The 17,766-nt window shown below is 51.2% G+C and overlaps 7 protein-coding genes across 7 annotated transcripts; 4 read left to right on the top strand and 3 right to left on the bottom strand.

The window, feature by feature from the left end:
• Positions 1-474: 474 nt before the first annotated feature.
• On the bottom strand, positions 475-1,095 carry CTHT_0012330 (negative cofactor 2 complex subunit beta-like protein; the record flags this gene model as incomplete). The annotated part of the gene is made up of 4 exons (XM_006691687.1): positions 475-582; positions 634-893; positions 957-983; positions 1,041-1,095. The coding sequence occupies 4 exons, from the start codon at positions 1,093-1,095 to the stop codon at positions 475-477; spliced, it is 450 nt and encodes a 149-aa protein (XP_006691750.1).
• A 1,599-nt stretch (positions 1,096-2,694) lies between these two features.
• Positions 2,695-3,665, bottom strand: CTHT_0012340 (uncharacterized protein; the record flags this gene model as incomplete). The annotated part of the gene is made up of 3 exons (XM_006691688.1): positions 2,695-2,731; positions 2,784-3,151; positions 3,480-3,665. 3 exons carry the CDS (start codon positions 3,663-3,665, stop codon positions 2,695-2,697), a joined length of 591 nt encoding a protein of 196 aa, XP_006691751.1.
• Positions 3,666-4,132: 467 nt separating this feature from the next.
• On the top strand, positions 4,133-5,398 carry CTHT_0012350 (uncharacterized protein; the record flags this gene model as incomplete). The annotated part of the gene is made up of 1 exon (XM_006691689.1): positions 4,133-5,398. The coding sequence occupies one exon, from the start codon at positions 4,133-4,135 to the stop codon at positions 5,396-5,398; it is 1,266 nt and encodes a 421-aa protein (XP_006691752.1).
• A 2,444-nt stretch (positions 5,399-7,842) lies between these two features.
• CTHT_0012360 (putative transmembrane component protein) lies at positions 7,843-10,536 on the top strand (the record flags this gene model as incomplete). The annotated part of the gene is made up of 1 exon (XM_006691690.1): positions 7,843-10,536. The coding sequence occupies one exon, from the start codon at positions 7,843-7,845 to the stop codon at positions 10,534-10,536; it is 2,694 nt and encodes an 897-aa protein (XP_006691753.1).
• A 1,963-nt stretch (positions 10,537-12,499) lies between these two features.
• CTHT_0012370 (putative efflux pump protein) lies at positions 12,500-14,731 on the top strand (the record flags this gene model as incomplete). The annotated part of the gene is made up of 6 exons (XM_006691691.1): positions 12,500-12,685; positions 12,796-12,877; positions 13,005-13,220; positions 13,277-13,659; positions 13,726-13,958; positions 14,014-14,731. The coding sequence occupies 6 exons, from the start codon at positions 12,500-12,502 to the stop codon at positions 14,729-14,731; spliced, it is 1,818 nt and encodes a 605-aa protein (XP_006691754.1).
• Positions 14,732-14,988: 257 nt separating this feature from the next.
• Positions 14,989-16,313, bottom strand: CTHT_0012380 (putative ferrous iron binding protein; the record flags this gene model as incomplete). Its single annotated transcript, XM_006691692.1, has 4 exons — positions 14,989-15,598; positions 15,651-15,823; positions 15,885-16,109; positions 16,272-16,313. The coding sequence occupies 4 exons, from the start codon at positions 16,311-16,313 to the stop codon at positions 14,989-14,991; spliced, it is 1,050 nt and encodes a 349-aa protein (XP_006691755.1).
• Positions 16,314-16,657: 344 nt separating this feature from the next.
• CTHT_0012390 (acyl-protein thioesterase-1-like protein) lies at positions 16,658-17,530 on the top strand (the record flags this gene model as incomplete). The annotated part of the gene is made up of 3 exons (XM_006691693.1): positions 16,658-16,891; positions 16,947-17,344; positions 17,425-17,530. The coding sequence occupies 3 exons, from the start codon at positions 16,658-16,660 to the stop codon at positions 17,528-17,530; spliced, it is 738 nt and encodes a 245-aa protein (XP_006691756.1).
• Between the last annotated feature and the right edge of the window lie 236 nt (positions 17,531-17,766).

Consider the following 17,766-nt stretch of genomic DNA (forward strand, 5'->3'; position numbering starts at 1 on the left):
TAGAGTGGTTCAAGGGGAGTTGAAATAGAAGTTTATGACGATATTTGTGTGAGTGATATTTCACTAATTGTATGAGAGACATTTGTTGACTGAGATCCTGGCTCTTTTCTCCCGAACGGACAGACTTTGCCAACTCTCAACGTGAGTCCAGCAAATAATACTCCACGGAAAGTTTGGCTTGCCAATTTCGGAAAGCAAGTTCATTATCACAAGGCTCCATAAACACACAAGAGTGGAATGAGAACCCGAGTAGGATATATCCCGTTTAACCCTACGCCTGAAAAAAAATAAATAAATAAATTAAAAAGAAAATAGGAGAAGTGTTCCCCTTAGGTACCTATGTATACGACTGAACCCGGCATTTGCCAACACGCTTCCTCCAACGCCAAGACCAATGCAGTACGTATCATCTTTGTTCTTCGCCTTGCTACCCTACCATCATAAAAGTGACCTTACCCATGCCAGTGACATCGATCAGGCATGTCTTGCCGCCGCAGCAGCGAACTGCTCTTGCTGTAGGCGCTCGAGCTCTTCCATTGTCAAACCGCTCTGCTCCAGCTTGTTTGCCTTCTTCTCGCGTCCCTGCTCACAGCGTTAATATTGAGAAACATGAGAAGGTATAAGTGGTCCTACCTTTTGGACTTCCTTATGCTCCGCGGCAGCCTCTAAAACCGCGGGCACATAGTCCGGAAAGCCGAGCTGATCAAGAGCCTTCACAATATGATCACAGGCAATTGTCTTCTTGGCCTCCTTTTCAGAGATTTCATTTGCCTCTGAGCTGACAAGTGTGATGAACTCGACGCAGCATTCAATTAGAACATCGCGAGCTTCCTTGGAAAAGGCGATGCCTCCAGATAAAGACAAAATCTCTCCAACGATCTTTTGGACGGTGGCTGGTAATGGTGTCAACGTATAAAACATTTTAAAAAGAACAGACTCCAAGCCAGCAAACTTACCCTTTGGTAAAGAGAGGTCGTCCGAACCTAAACATGCACGTTAGCTCTCAGGATTGTATGACTTGAATTAAGAAATGGATATACTATCGAAACCGTCTATTTGCCTCCAGTACCGATCTTGTCCGGAGATGCGTGGCATGCTGGCGAGATGGGGGTTGTCGCGGAGCGGGAATCAAGTGGATATGGAAGGTTTCAAGGAAGAGAGAGAGAGAGAGAGATACAAAGACGGCTTACACCACGAGGTAGGGGAAATGTAGAAGCCTGATGGCGGCAGCTCCAGGACTCTGGAGACTTTATGACCTCGTGTCTGAACTTTGGGAGAAAACGAGGTGTATAAAGACCCCTTAACATCAATAGCAATGACGTTTCAGCGTATACTGATGATACAAATGTATGCCTGCACTTCACTTAAAACACAGACACGCTTTGCCAGTATCATCAGATAAAGAAAACAACACATATTGGCGCACAACGCGACTTCTAGGAAAAAGTCGATGAGCGTAAAAGGGAAATGGTTACAAACCTCCAAACTCATGGTCCGACATGATGAAATTCGATGACAAGAGGGTACCAGCCCTCTCTAGCAACGATGTACTCGTTGAACCAAACTCAAACCGTGGGTTGCCAGGAAAGGAATGGGTCAAATTAAAACAGATATATCTCTTCGAATCCGGTTAGTTTTGAGAGTTTTCGGATGATGGACAAACATCCAGGACAGTCCGGGTACTGATGGTGCATGCGCCTTAGTGTTGGTGAGCCACTCTTTATATGCTCCCTCGCTGATGAGCGTGTTGCTTGTCCCGCAGGTTCCAGGCCCCACAGTACGTGTGGCGCAAACACCGCCGTTTTTATGGCTGCGCCACAGCTCTGCTTACGCTCTGCCACACCCCCGCTGCTCCACAGCAACATCGAGTATGTCCAGTGGTGCTCAAAAAATTTCCAACCCATCTTCCCCGTCCGTCCAACACGAAAACTTCAAGCCTTCCAGGCTCCGTTGTCGTCTAAGTTGTTCCGAGCCGAAGAAACGGACGTTGTGCATAAATCCCACTGAAATTTCTGAGTTTTCCTTCTTCCACTTTTTGTTCGGTCGGTTGTTTTTGTTTGGAGCCGGCCATTCACACAGATCCGAAAGTAAGGTATGCATACGCTTTCCTCCTTTCGCAATATCCTACATGATGAGAAACTCCGTGTCGCCCCAATCATACCAAACCATGGTGATTGACACTGTCACGCCAAACGACATCTCTGATATGTTGGAAAAATCCGTCTTCTAGCTTGCAGTCTCGGAGTTTTCGGGAGCTAACCAGACCTGCAGTTAGTAGAAATCATGACCGGCCCTCCTCCGTCTACATGATGCCTTGTACATTCCAATTCCGACACCTGCATGACGGAAAACTATCACCTGATTCACTTAATCATTGATCCGAGTTCATCAACCATCTCCGGTTGACAGCGCTGGACTAACCGCGACGCCTAGCCTATGCTTGTGTTGCTATATTCTGAAAAGGAGAAATGTGTTGATGGTAGGTTCCATTCTTTTCTTACTGTATTAATTCAAACTACACAAGAGTGATGAATCACTTTATATATTCCATGCTAATACTGAACAACATTGTGTGGAGAAACATAAAGCCTTCAACCTTTTTCTGATCTTGTTTTCTATCTGATATCCTGGTCATGCACTTCTTGCGACTTTTCCATGCTGACCCTCAATCAATCAGGCTCTCTATCTGCCCTGTTACTGTCGATATTCCACCAGCTCGGGCGCGTCCCATCTAGCAAGATATCAGTAAAGGTAGTTAGAGCTCAATCATAAGGATGACTTACTTGAAGTACTTCCCAGAAAGATCAGCCTTTGCATCTACGGCCAGTCTGGCAATGACACCTCCAGACTGCTCGGGTCGTACCAATCTGCCCTGCTCAAAGTCCGCCTTGAAAGTCTCGTACTCCTTTGGTGCCATGGCAGTGCCCTTTTCACGGATTTCCTTCTGCATGTCCGTATCCACTCTGCCAGGACTGATTGCCACGGAGATAATATCTGGTTCTTCAACCGCGACGTGCTTAGCCAATGAATTGAGAGCGGCTTTTGAAGAGCCGTAGGCTGCCCAGGCAGTGTATGCGCCTGTTGCCGCACCCGAAGAAGTAAAGATAATTCGGCCCTTGGTCTTCCGTAGGTGAGGGATCGTCTCTTTTACCTAGTCGCTGGTCAATATAATGTATATACTTGCTGAAGAGCCTGTGATCTTACGATTGCAAGAGCGCTGAAGAGGTTGGTATCGTATAACTTCTTCCACTCTTCAATAGACGCATCTGCAAGGCGAGTAATGGGAGACAAAACACCATGATTAACGACAACTCCATCAATTCTACCAAATGTAAGAATGGCAAGCTCAGTCAGTCGGAATGCTGCCTTGAAAGCCCGTCAGTATTGTATTGTAGTTCCTCCAAGAGATTTCGAGCAAAGCATCCATGCCCTTCTTCCACACATCCCCCTGAAGGTGGACTTAACCTGAAGCTACCTACATCAGAAACAGTCATATCGGCAGCCAGGTACGCGACCTGCTCGGGATACTGCTCTTTCAGGGCCTGGAGCTGTTCCGCTGACCTAGCGATAAGGACGACCTTGTGAGAAGCCTGCAGCAAGACCCTGGCTACAGCAAGGCCGATTCCACGGCTTGCGCCAGTCACGATGATGACTTTGGGCTCCATCTCGTTACTTTAGTTAGATCAGTTGAGCTGTCTAATTGTTGGCGGGCGCGCGCTGAATAGGGTGGTGAATTAGTGGAAGTTCACGATCTGCCGCCGCAGACGTGTTGCATCGGTGTGAGATTTTGGTTTGGGAGCCCCTCCGGGTGGAGAGAGAGAGCGGGGAACGGCCGACACTGTTAACCCAAGGGCGTACCGCAATTCATCACCGGGATTCCTTCTTCATGTTTTCATTTGGGTTGGCATCCAGATCACCGAGAAAACAGCGAAAGTGGCTGAATGGAGATCACTTTTACACTTCATTATGGAGAAAAGGTATTGGACTCAAAATGTCTAGAAACGAACTTATATACGATGGCTCTTCTCTTTTTAGCGATGTCCCTCCTTCCGTGAAGCTATCAGGTCCCCGAATCAATATCACGTTGCATCTTACCTTTATATACAAGCACCTGTAAGCACGACCAAACAACATGTCCTCTGAAACTATCATTATCGGTGCCGGTATCATCGGCGTATCAACAGCTTACTACCTCTCTCAACACCAAGACCCTACAACCATCCACATCGTCGAAACCTCCCCGGAACTGTTCTCCTCCGCGTCCGGCTTCTCGGGCGGCTTCCTCGCAAAAGACTGGTTCTACCCCCGCGTTGCCGACTTAGGTGCCTTCTCCTTCGAAGAACACCGTCGCCTTGCCGAACAACACAACGGCAAAGAGAAATGGGGCTACTCACCCACCATCTGCCTCAGCTATTATGCTTCGGAGGAAGCCCGCAAGGGCCAGAAGCGCGGGGATGATTGGCTAAGGGACGGGACCAGTCGTGCGGATGCTGCGCCGGTGATTTTGGATTCTAAGTCGAACAAGACACCAACCTGGTTGTGGAGGAATAAGGGGGATCAGATCGAGCTTATTAGTGCGGAAGGGACTACGGCCCAGGTTGATCCATTGAGGTTGTGTCACTTTTTGTTGAAGGAGTCGATGAAGCGGGGGGTGAAGCTGCATCAGCCGGCGAAGGCTGTGTCTGTGAAGACCGAGAAGGGAGTGCTGGCCGGCGTTCGCATCGTGAACGTCGAGACGGACGTGTGGACAGAGCTACCATGCAAGCGGCTCATCATCGCAGCCGGCTGCTGGACGGGTGAGGTCTTCCGAGCACTCTTCCCCAAGTCCAACGTCGAAATCCCGATCAAAAGCCTAGCGGGCCACTCCCTAGTCCTCAAATCCCCCAGATGGCATGCCGGTGTGGAAAGTAACGGCTGCCACGCCGTCTTTACCTCCCATAAAAACCTCTTCTGCCCGGAGATATTCTCCCGTCTAGGAGGACACATTTACTTCGCTGGCCTGAACTCTTCCACACTCCCCTTGCAAGACCCCGCGAAGGGCAAGGCTACGCCATACAAGGAAAACATTGACCAGCTGCGCGAAGCGGCAACAGCCATCCTGGGCAGGGGAGAGAAGATCGAGAACGATATGGTGGTTGTGCGGGAGGGGCTCTGCTTCCGGCCGGTCACGTCGAGGGGCACGCCCATCATCTCAAGGATCCGTGATCGGTATCTCGGGCCTGAGGTGGCGACGAGTCCGGGGAGTGAGGGCGGGGTGTTCGTAGCGTCGGGGCATGGACCTTGGGGCATTTCGATGAGCCTGGGCACTGGGGTCGTGTTGGCTGAGTTGGCGCAAGGGAGGAGGTTGAGTGCTGATATCAGTGGGTTGGCGTTTGAGGTGGATCAGGCAGAGTTGTAACCTGGGCCGGGCAGGGTAGGTTGTCTTGCATATGTCATCTTTACTGTCTGATGTCATCCAAATAATCCGAATAGTTGTCCCCGAGTTAATCTGAAATAGCTCCCACATTGTACTCGTCTTAGTAAGCTCAACACGTTATATACCTGACTGTACGCATTATCAGCAAGACGAATGTACTTAACATACCCCCCTATTCAAGTCTTATATATACAACGGAGTAGCAGCAAAATAGTACTTCGCAGTGATATCGCAGGCAAGTTCAATGATTGCCGACTCTCTAGCCTCTCAATACCTACGCAGCGTAGATGTTTGATAACTGCGGCCAACATCTCAATGGAAAGTTTCGTTCCAACGTCGACCACTATCAACTCACATTCATGCAAGTTCTGTGATGGTGCTAGCGGCTACAGGCTTTATACACATGGTGAATCTTACAGATGAGAGCTTGATCATTCGGATGCCCGGTATCCAGGAAGGTAAAAGAATCTCATCACCTGATAACCGTGCAGTGAGGAACCTTTCCAAGAAGAAATTTAAGCTCCCTTTCCAATATTTTCGGAGACTCATTGGAGGCTCAATGATCACTGACGTTCCCTGGATTAAGCAAGTAACCAATGGTGGTGGTTGGAGTGATGGCCAAGCATCTTGAGCTAAGCTCCAGCATGAATGCTAAGCGGGACTTGACCGAAAATCCACCAGCCAATCAAAACTCCAGATTTGCCGCCCGCCTGTGCGGGCCCCTGTTGCCCTCTGCCAGTTCCCCACTCTGGATCTGGTGGTCCCTTTCCCAGAAGGGCCCATACCAAGCTGCCAGCTGGCTGCCATTCGCCGCCATCAAATCGATTACCCACAGCAATTCTTCCACGCGATTTGACACCTGCCAGTGACTCCCCTGAGCATCACAATGCTGGCTTGCATGGGTACTAAGGAGGAACTGAAGAGGTCGCAGCGGGAAAGGTCGTGGATAGGGTCACCTCGTGGGAGGTGCATCTCCCTACCACCAGCGAGACCAGGATGGTGGTCACACTGACGGTCGTCGCCTTGGGTTGGGAGGGGGGGGGGGGGTCCATGCTCTTCTCTCATCTGCCTGTCTTCAACAAAGAAAGTTGGATGCAGCGCTCTCACTGGATGGTTTCCCCCATACAATGACACTACTTTTAATTTTCCAGTTCAACGAAGTAGACGATCCTGCACAGTATGTCCACACGGCGCTGCCGTGCACGGCAGAAGGCAGTGCCAATGTGCCACTGGGATGTTGATTGAGATGAGATCGTAGGCCCTCATATCTTGGGTGTTAGGTCGCATTCTTCCGTATCAATACACATGCCTACCTACACAGTGAGCACTAAGAAGAAGCAAAAAGTGGTGGTGGCGGGGAAGCCCAGGGCTGGGCTATGTGATCTTGCTAACAACTCCGGCTGCCGTAACCGATACCAGACGGGCCGCAGAATCGGCTGCTTGGATACCTTTTTTACAGTGGCCGTCCCCGCGTTCACGTACACACATTGTAAGCTGCAAGCAAACTTTGTCCCGCTTTTTGTGCAACGGGCTGCTTGCTGCTTGAGGGAGAGAGATAGCTGCCGAGAAAAAGTTCCCAGATCGCGTTGGGCAGAGGAAAATCTCTCTGAGACAGTTTGCTGGAGGCATTCACACCCCCTCCCCCCTGTCATAACACCCCTCTCCATTCCGATCTGCAAGGTCCAGCACTCCATACGGATTGCGTCTAGCGTCCGCTGGTGCAGGTCTGCCGAAAAGTGAACACTACCGACTGATGGAGTGTTAACAGGTGTGATATGGACATGCAGCTTCGGCTGTTCAATATTTGACCCTGCCAAAGCCAGCTGCCAATGCTTGGTGCTAGCGTGCTTTTCTCCAAGTACATACTGCACCCTTCGCCCAGATCTTCGTCCAAACCTCGTTTCTCCAATGAACTTCACTCTGTTGCAAAGCCATTGATCGGTGTTGAGAAGAAAAAGTCCAGACTCGACGGCAACGCCGCTCGTCCAGCTGGATATCTGTTGGATCGGAGCCAAGAGGACCCTTACCCAGATTTACACAGTACAGAGCGCTCACAAACATTAATATATCCGGGAAACCCCTATATTCGTGCCTCTCTCCTGCATCCTCTCGCCTCGTCTTCATCATTGAGCCTTGTTTCACAGACATTGACCCCCTCACATGCCAACTTCCTAGATGGTAATCAGCAGTGCATTTGTGGCTCTCTGATACCAATCGTGTTGCAGAGGACGGAGAGATCCTCGACGCCACTGTCAACGAGGCTCACATTGACAACTTCCTTCTACAACCAGCGTTTCACTTCAACGACACAACCTTGGCTTGACTAAAGGGCCGGTGCCCAAGTGTGCTTGGGCATACGCAGCAATCCGAAAATGACTTCCCACATTCAACCAGTGTTACAGACTCCAGCCGATACATCGCAGACCATGGAGCAGCTCGCAAAGCGTATCGACATCCCGCTTACACCCAATGCTCCTCCTGGCCTGGTCCAGGCGCTTACGGTCGATCCGTGGTCGGAGTCTGGAAAGTATGGATTAGGTTGGACGTATTTCGCGCTTGTCCTAGGAGGTCTGACCGTGGTTGTGAGGCTATGGCATTACTGGCAAGACAAGATTCGGCAGGCCATCTATAAGCAAGAGATGGAGCAACATTTCCGTGAGCTCTATCCTCGGGAGCCGGAATGGGACAGGTCGGCACCTTTGGCTACGGCGGTCGCACAGGATCCTTCGCAGCGCCATTTCTTCCCGGATGTTCCTCAGGTCCAGGATAAGACCTTCAGACCGAAGGCTCACTTCTCATCAGTTGGTTTTGTGAACGATACGTTGGCCTTGTTCCGATGGGTCTTTTACCGTCCTATCCCGGACATCGTTTGGAGGAAGCACAGGTTTACCTTCTCATCCCTCGCCGTGTTGACCTGCGTCTTCGTCGCCTTGTCGTTCGTGACCATCTATTGCTTCCTCCAGCAACCCCTTTACTGGCAGAGCATCCGGTTCGGATCACCACCTGTGGCTATCCGCTCCGGCATGATGGCTGTTGCTATGACTCCTTGGATCTTTGCGACCAGTACGAAGGCGAACTTGCTGACGCTTATTACCGGCATTGGACCTGAGCGACTCAATGTCTTCCATCGCTGGCTGGGTTATCTATGTCTCTTCCTCTCGCTGGTCCACATGATTCCGTTCTACATCCAGCCTGTCTGGGAGGATGGAGGCATGGAGGTATTCGAGAAACTCTTTCCTCCTGGAAGTGGCATCATCTATGGTTCCGGAATTGCCTGCATAGTTCCCTTGGGTTGGCTTTGCGTCGCTTCTCTCCCTGTCATCCGGCGAAAAGCGTACGAACTCTTCTCCTTCCTGCATGTTCCTGTTGGATACATCTACCTCGGTGTGCTGTTTTGGCACACGAAGAACTTCCTCATGTCGTGGGGCTATTTGTATGCCTCTATCGGCATTATTGTCGTCTGCAACATTATGCGCCTATTCAAGCTGAACTGGTCAAGGCCGTGGCGCATGTCATGGCTTGTTGGAGACGAAGCTGCCATCAACATCCTATCGGAGAATGCCATCAAGATCACGATTCCTACCCAGATGCGGTGGAAGCCAGGCCAATATGTTTATCTGCGCATGCCGGGGATCTCGCTCTTTGAAAACCATCCATTCACTATCTCGTCGCTCTGCAGCGAGGACTTCCCCTCGGAATACGGCGAAGACTACCGGGATTGCATTCTTGTTTTCCGCCCATACGGGGGTTTTACCAAGAAAGTCCTCGAAACCGCTATCGAAAAGGGGCCGTTCCACACCTACCGAGCCTTCCTCGATGGCCCGTACGGTGGTATGCGCCGTGAGCTGGCAGCGTTTGACACATGCATCTTGATCGCCGGAGGCAGCGGCATCACCTCCTTGATTTCTCAGTTGCTCAACCTGATCAAGCGCATGCGCGACGGGAAGGCCATCACGAAAAGAATTGTTGTGGTGTGGGCAGTGAAGAGGTTGGAGACGATGGACTGGTTCCGTGAAGAATTGCGCATCTGCCGGGAGTCGGCTCCCCCGGAGAGCGTGACTTGCAAGATCTACGTGACAGCAGCGGTGAGGAAGAAGCAGGGAACGCCCCAAGGTCGGGCACCCCGGCCACTTAGCAATGCATTCCATGACAAGCTAGACGGGTTCGTGGCGGGCATCGCGAGCAAGCGCAACAGTGCCTTGATCGCAGCAGAGGCTCAGGGAGATCCTGAGAGGGAGCGCGAGCTTCGCGCAGAGAATGAGGACCGCATCACTGCTCTTCCCCAGCAGAAGTATCTGCAGCCGTACAATATTCCTCCGCCGCCGCCAGGCCCCCCGCCCAATTTTACCGCTAAGAACAGGGCATCGGTTGCCGAGGAGACACTTCGCAAGTTGGAGGGCCGGAGTAGTCCGACAAAGTCGGAGTTCAGCAAGAACAACGACGGCGAGTTCCACTTCCCGCCCATCGCTCCTCGCGGCGAGAATGCTCCTCACTTCAACTTCGCGCCCCCGGCAGGGAGACAGCGGTATAGCCAGATCATTGCCGAAGCAACGGCCCGCCAGCTCCAAGCAGCTGCCGCACAGACTGAGGCGGCAAGTGACAAGAAGGAGAAGCCAGAGAAATCAGAGGACAAGAATGATAATAGTAACAACGACAGTAACAACGATGAGAATAATAACACCGACACCGATAAGAAAGAGGCTGCACTCCCGCAAATCCGCCCTCCCGAGCTAGCCCACCTCCGTACCGACGTCGGCCCAGCGCGCGGACCACGCCCAACCAGCACGTTCGGCCCGCCAGCCGGCTTCGACTTTGGCTTCCCCGAGACACCGACCGAGTTCCAGCGGTCGTTGATGCGTTTCGCCTTCCCCATTCCGCAGGTTGACGGCGGCTGGAGCGTTGAGTACGGCCGGCCGGATCTCGGATACATGCTGAAAGAGTGGGCCACGGGCGGCCCCGACGGGCGGGGGATCCTCGGCCGACGGACGGCCGTGTTCGTGTGCGGTCCGCCGTCGATGCGGGTTGGTGTGGCGAATACGGTGGCGAGGCTGCAGGCAGAGATCTGGGGCGATGATATGCTGGAGGAGATCTTTTTGCATACGGAGAATTATGCTTTGTAACGGGCTTGCTTGGTAAGGGTTGGATTTTGGGTGTGTCTTGGATATTAAGGTCAACGGGAAAGGGGACTAAATTAGGGGGATTGGGACGGCGTTTTCAAAGACAGAGATACCACCTGTACTGCGGTAAGCACCGCCTATTTGTCTACTTTGAGGTTTGCGTCTTCCAAAAGGTAGTATTATGCATGAGGCTCGACCGCAGGTCGCGAGATTGCCTCGTTCTTGTGTACAAACTCTAGCCATACAGCTCCGTGCTCGGGCTTGATTGATGCACTTCTTACCACTTGCTGGGTACTTGCATAATATAGTGATGACAATTTTGGCTTGGGCGGTTGTCAGCAAGCAAACCGACAAGTCAACTAGGCTTTGCCACATACAACCTGAGTTCCTCGTCCCACGTTGCTTGAAACCTTATCGACAGATTACGGCCGTAGCAAGCTGAGCTTTAGACTCTAGACACATCCGCTGTAGATGAGGAATTGGTAAGAAGATTCCCGGGAAGGAAACAAAATATGAATATCCCCAAGCCTGGGACAGCGATCCCGATCTTATTCTCATGGGATATTCTAAACGCTATACTTTGGCGTTGATGCTGAAAGGCCGACAACAAGCTCTTGGGGTTACTTACTTTAAAGCCCCTTAAGTGTGGCAACTTCAACTTAAACGCCGAGAGCTAATCTATCACTGCCAGTTCAGAGCTAACCGGCTCCTGTGTCATCTACAAGTGGTATGCGAGGCTCTGCTATTCGAGAATGCAGAAACAATTCGAGAAAAAAGGAGTCCCTTTTTGAGAGACGCTAATGATAGGTTGTTAATTCAGCCTCAGCATATGAGACCGATGCCTTTCTGCGCCCTTATGGTTGCCTGAACCTCCTCTAACGTGGAGCAGCAGGCTCCCGCATTATCACCTGTTTGCCAAATTGCGTGGCTGATGTTCTTGATTATCGAGATTGACTCTATGACGGAGTTTGTAATTGTTTTGACAAGGCTGCAATGCCGCTACTAGAATAATATGATTCGTCCATCGCGTACCAGCAGCAATTCAGTTCTGTTGTGCCACCATAATCAGCAACAAGGCGCATCTAGTACTAAGCCGTTGTAGTTCCTTGAGAATCTTTACTAATTCTATCAGATCGATATCCTTTTTGCAGGTCTCAGAAGCTGCAGGCGTCCTAAGCATGCAAGAATTAACCACACAGAGCCGGGGATGAGCATCCTCTTCCCCGGTTCCAGCCACCTGGATTAAACTGGAAGTTCTTCGACTACCTACATCTTTCCTATACTTCTGACGTAGGGGTTGTATACCAAAATCCATATGGTGTTGAAGCGAGGCAAACATGGGTCAAGTTAGCTCGTTGACCCTGACTAGGGTAGCTCTGGGAGTCAATATCGAGCAGAGACACATATAAGGGATTTAATATTAGCAACGATTGAAAAAAACAAAAAAAAATTTCTCAATCGGTCTTCCAAGATTACATTTCACTTATCTGGTAGTAGCTGGCAAATGAGTTGTTAGTACTGCCTAAGCTCGTTACTAATCTTGACATCCCAGCCGCCCTCGTCCAATCCAGCCCTTTTCTCCTTTTCTGTATTGACCAGGTACATATTCCCAAGGAAAGACGATATGAGCAACCTGCAAGTCCTGGTATTTAAACACTTTTTCTAGGGTTGAGATGGAAGCACGAACTTGCGGCCCTAGGACACTTACACAGCAGCAAACCAGTGTGCCTTGCCCTGTCACCATTTCTCCATGTTGTTTCTCATGCCTTCCTTCTCCCTTTCCCCCTTTCCGCTCCCACCTTTTGCTCTTATCTGGTTCTCCGGAATAATTTGGGAAATGAACATTATTTGGGCTCTATGATTTTGCCTTAACCTGAAAATAACGTCCATTGCCCTTGACCCGTCTTGCTCCTTCCTGCCGTGATTCAACACCCACAACCTGCCTTCCCTAGCCACCAGTTACAAAATGGAAGCACACAAACGACCCGGGGATCATTCCACCGTGCTGCCGCCGATAACGCCGACATCGCAATCACCTGAACACCTCGAATCACCTGGGAAACTCAACCACGCCATCGTCATCGCAATGCCGGAGAAGAGAAATTGCGGCGGCGCTGCCGCTTCCAGCAGAGAGGAGGATCAACTGCCAATGGTTCGACAATCTTTTCGATTTCCTGCGTGCCTTCCACTCGGCCAGTATTGGCCAAAGTAGTCCAGAGCCTGGACTAAGTCCTGACGAAATAACTAACCCTCTGTGTGAAGAAAGAAACCTTCCGTCGTTGGACGGCCTTGACGGCCCTGGCATTTATGTGGACAAGTGCCCAGGCCCCGTTGTATCTTTTCGGTACGTACATAGGTCGTTATCGTCGAGTCGGTCCCGAATGGGCATCTCCGCTTGGTGTCGCAACGCCCAGACCCAGGGACTTGATTGTTTCGGCTTTTGTTCCCATGCTAATGCCCTTATTTACTAGGCGGTGCTCCGGTTTACATCTACCGTGAGCTCGGTGGCACTACTTATTGGGTCTGGTTCATCGCTGCCTACCTTCTAGCTGCTGCCGCGATCTCTCCCTTTGTCGGCGCCCTTTCGGATCTCTTTGGTCGCCGTTATGTTGCGATTATTGGCAACTCTGTGGTCATTGTCGGTCAGATCATCTGTGGTACTGCCAATGGCATGGACATGTTTATTGGTGAGTTAGCATCAACTTCGCAAGAATCTGAACTGTTGGACTGATCCAGATAATAGCCGGGATGACGGTCACCGGCGTTGGCGCAGGCATCAACGAACTTACTGCACTTGCCGGGACGGCTGAGTTGGTACCAGTTTCGCAGAGAGGGTACTATGTCGCTGGGATGATCTTGACCATCCTCCCTTTCCTGCCATGTGCCATGTATGCACAACTGATTTCGGCCTACTCGGACTGGCGGTACATTGCGTTGGTCACATCACTTTGGACATTTATCGGTCTGATTTTAACAATCGCGTTCTATTTTCCTCCTGGACGCTTCAAATTCCAGGGAACAGGGGAGAAGATAACCTTTCTGAAAAGGATGGACCTACTTGGCGGTGGTTTGTCTATTGCAGGCCTGTCGCTCTTCGAGGCTGGTATCTTGGGAGCCGGCTATCAGGTATCTTTGTGGACATCTATTTGCGCTGACAACTTAGGGATGCCTTGGCTAACAAGAGCTGTTTAGTTCCCTTGGGCGAGTGCCCAAGCGCTTGTTCCCATCATTATTGGTGGTCTCTGCTTGGTTGCTTTTGCCTCCTGGGAACACTGGGCTGCTTCGAATCCCATTATCCCCCGCCAGCCGAGCAAAGCTCCACGAACCTTGGCCCTGACTATGATCATCATCTTTATCTCTGGTGCCAACTTCTTTTCGGTCTTGATGCTCTGGCCCGGTGAGGCCTATAATGTTTACGGTCACAAGTGAGTTAAGAACCCGATGGAGCTTCTTAGCTTAGCTCATGCTGACCAGTAACAGCCCTGTTGGAGTTGGTGTCCGCGGCATGCCCTTTGCCTTTGGCACATTCACCGGCTGTTTTATCTCCCTCATCTTCATTTCCTGGTTCCGTGGCCATGTTAAGTGGCTCGTCTTTATCTCTTCGGTACTTATGACAGTTGGCTGTGGATGCCTTTCCCTGGCAAGGGTCGACAACATCCACGCCGTCTATGGCATTCTTTTTATTGCGGGCCTGGGAGTTGGCGGCATTACTGTTCCGGTATCAACCATTGCCACAATTGTCTGCAAGGGAGAGTACATCGCAACGATCACAGCGCTCACATTTACGGTTCGTATCGTTGGAGGGGCTGTTGGATATACAGTGTACTACAACGTCTTTGCCCACAAGCTTGTCTCGGAACTCAAAGAAGTTCTTGGGATGGAGTGTGTCCGGCTGGGTATCACCAACCCCACACTTATTGCCCAGGTGATTAACCTGACAGCTGCCTCTCTGGTCAAAGAGATTCGGTATCTACCTGGTGTTAATGAGAATACCTGGGCCCAGCTTGTTCTTGCTGGCCAAACGGCATTCTCAAATGCCTATCCCTGGGCATACTACTGCAGCGTGGGTTTTGGCGCAGTCTCAGTCCTGGCCAGCCTCTTCTTGGAGGATCTCACAGAGATGATGGATGACTCTGTGGTTGCCATGCAGTGGGCCAATGAAAACAGGGAATCTAACCAGCAGGAGAGCTCCTCCTAAGGAGTTAGTCATGAAATCACATCATAAGAAATTTAGGGAAACCGAGTGTTCGACGACTGGCAGAGTGTAACTGGTGAGTGAGTTATTAAGAGGATGTTGGTCTGCTCTAGGACGATATGATTGCAGAAATGAGTCTTTTCATTACGTGTATCCTTTAAAAAAAGTTGAGTCAAACATATACATAGCTGTGAAAGCGTTGCTATCCGCCTCGCTTATGTCGAATATGCTTGAGAGAGAGCACTGTTTGGTATTTCCATTCATGCAGGAAGCTCACCAAACCGATATTGTGCCCACGCAAAGCTGCCCTCCTGGAATGTCCAAAGTTGCTTACCCTTCTCTTCAGAAGCCGCACCCGCAGCAACATAAACAGGCATCAGATGGTCCATCCAGGGATGAGCCTGCCTAGCATCAGGGCGCTTGGTCACAGCAGCCATCTTCTCCTGGCGCACGGAAGGATCCGACTCTACGGCTTCCTTGAGTGCATTGTCGAAAGACACCGAGTAAGGTAGCGGGCGTGGATCGCCCCAGGTAAACCGCATATCGCGCAAATTGTGCACCGTCATGCCGGTGCCGATAATTACGATGTTTTCGTCCCTCAGCGACGAGACCGCCTGGCCCAGCTTGTAGTGCGCATTCGGGTCCTCGTTGTTGAACAACGACACTTGCACCAGCGGGCAGTTCAGTGGGTTCGTCTCCGGGTTGAAGGCCACGTTGAAACCAGAGAAGACGCCGTGGTCTAGGCCGCGCTTCATGCCGCGGGCCTTGATACCCGCTTTGCTTAGGAGATCGAGGATGCGGGAGGCAAGTTCCGGCGAGCCGGTGTTCGGGTAGGTGGCTTTGTAGTATTCTGGGGGGAACCCGTAGAAACTGATTAGGGGGTTAGCCTGAGGAGGGCAAAGGGGAAAGGGGGATGACGAACTCATAAATGAGATCTGTTTTCTCGGCATTGTTGAGGTGGATTTCGTTGGGCTCGGCTTGCCAGTGGGCGGAGAAAACTACGACGGCTTTGGGCTTGATCTTTTGGGTGATTTCTTTGCCGATGGATTGGAGCACGGGGTAGACGGGGTGGGTTGTGTTGTACTGGACGTCTGGCTGTAACAGGGTGTTGGTGAAGGGGTTCAGGATGAAAGAGGGGTAGATCTTTATGTCTTACCCCACCATGGCTGAAGAAGTACGTGGGTGCTTTAGGCATTTTGGATAAGGTATGAAAAGCTTTGGTGAGAGAAGAAGAGAAATTCTTGAGCGTCAGGTTGTTGACGAAAGGCACACTGCGCGCCAGAGGGGACGAAGGACTGAAGATGATCGCCAGGATGACTACGATAAGGGGCAGGGTGTAGAAGGCGGATTGTCTCAACGGCGACGACCCAAACATGGCCGCCTTGAAATAGTTTTAGAGTGACAGTGATGACTGAGACTGCAGCTCTACTTATTGCCTTGAGGTGCAGTGGCCACACAAAATTCTGGTTTGAGGATTATATGCTGTGCTGACTTTTTTTATTGATCCCTTCGGCACTGCAATCGCTTTCTACATGCTCCTTACTCCGTAACATCTCCACACCTCGCCTTCGCGCGCGGTCGGCATTTTGGGAACTGATTGGACGGTTTTTTGTCAGCCTTTACTGGTGTCGATCGTCGCCAGCAGTGGCGCCATCATGTTGCGGGAGTTTGAACGGCCGGAGTTTTAGCGCGAGCTTGGAGAGCGAGAACCCTAACCCTGGGATCTTAGCATAGAAACTTAGCGCGCGGCCAGCCAAATAGGAAGTTGGCCGTTGGATACATCTGGCATACGCAAAACCGGGCCCAGACTCCGGCCCCACCATCATGGAGCGCTACAGAAAAATCCCCGTACACTGCGCCCGGATCTGGACTGCCTTGGTCTTTACAGTATCCGCTAGAAGTCTCTACGTACCTTGATTAAGAGCAGTCATGGCGTCAGGCATCCGAAGAGCCGCCCCTCTGGTCTTCCCGGCCACATCTAAGCACACGGCCACCGTTATCTTCATCCATGGCCTTGGCGACACCGGGCATGGTTGGGCCAGCGCCGTGGAGAACTGGCGCCGGCGGCAGCGCCTGGATGAGGTCAAGTTCATCCTGCCGCATGCCCCATCTATTCCGATCACCTGCAACTGGGGGATGAGGATGCCGGGTTGGTATGACATTGTAAGTCGAGGACCCTTCAACAGTCATATGTGACCATATGCTAACTTGTAGTCAGAAAACTATTGATGGTGACGCCGAGTCCCTCCGCAAAGATGAAGACGAACCCGGCATCCTGCAGAGCCAAGCATATTTTCACGAGTTGATTCAGAAGGAGATCGACTCGGGCATTCCAGCGGACCGCATCGTCATCGGCGGCTTCAGCCAGGGCGGTGCCATGAGCATCTTCAGCGGCCTGACGGCTAAGGTCAAGCTGGCCGGCATTGTGGCGTTGTCCTCTTATTTGTTGCTCAGCCTTAAGTTTTCCGATCTGGTCCCCAAGCCTGAGTTCAACAAGGAGACGCCAATCTTTATGGCCCACGGTGACAAGGACCGCATTGTCAATTTCGAACTGGGCAAGAAGTCTTATGACTTGCTGAAGGGCATGGGTTACAATGCCACTTTCAAGGTTTACCCGTGAGTTTTAGCCCCCTCCCGCCCCCCCCCCGCTTTCTTAAATGTTGTTATGGCGTCTAAATTGACAAAAAAAAAACCAGGGGCATGGAGCACTCGGCTTGTTTGGAGGAGTTGGATGATGTTGAGGCCTTCCTGAGGGAAAGACTCCCTCCTCAAGAGAACAACGAGGCCAAATCTGAGCTGTGAAGTACTGGATAAATATGTCCTTTGTTATGGTTCTCATGAGAGACGATATATATGTTATAGACCAAGATACCACCACAGTCATGAATACAATGCCTACCCTCCGGGTAGTCTTAGAATGGCAAAGGCACTCACGTATTCGTGCTCAGGCCCCTTGCTCACTTCTTCGAGACTGAATCTCGAGAGTGGTACGTGCTCAAGGCCCCACTCACGTGCAGATATGATCCGTGCACGCTTAT

Source organism: Thermochaetoides thermophila (genome assembly GCF_000221225.1).
Source record: "Thermochaetoides thermophila DSM 1495 unplaced genomic scaffold scf7180000011814, whole genome shotgun sequence".
In the NCBI taxonomy this organism is placed as follows: Eukaryota; Fungi; Ascomycota; class Sordariomycetes; order Sordariales; family Chaetomiaceae; genus Thermochaetoides; species Thermochaetoides thermophila.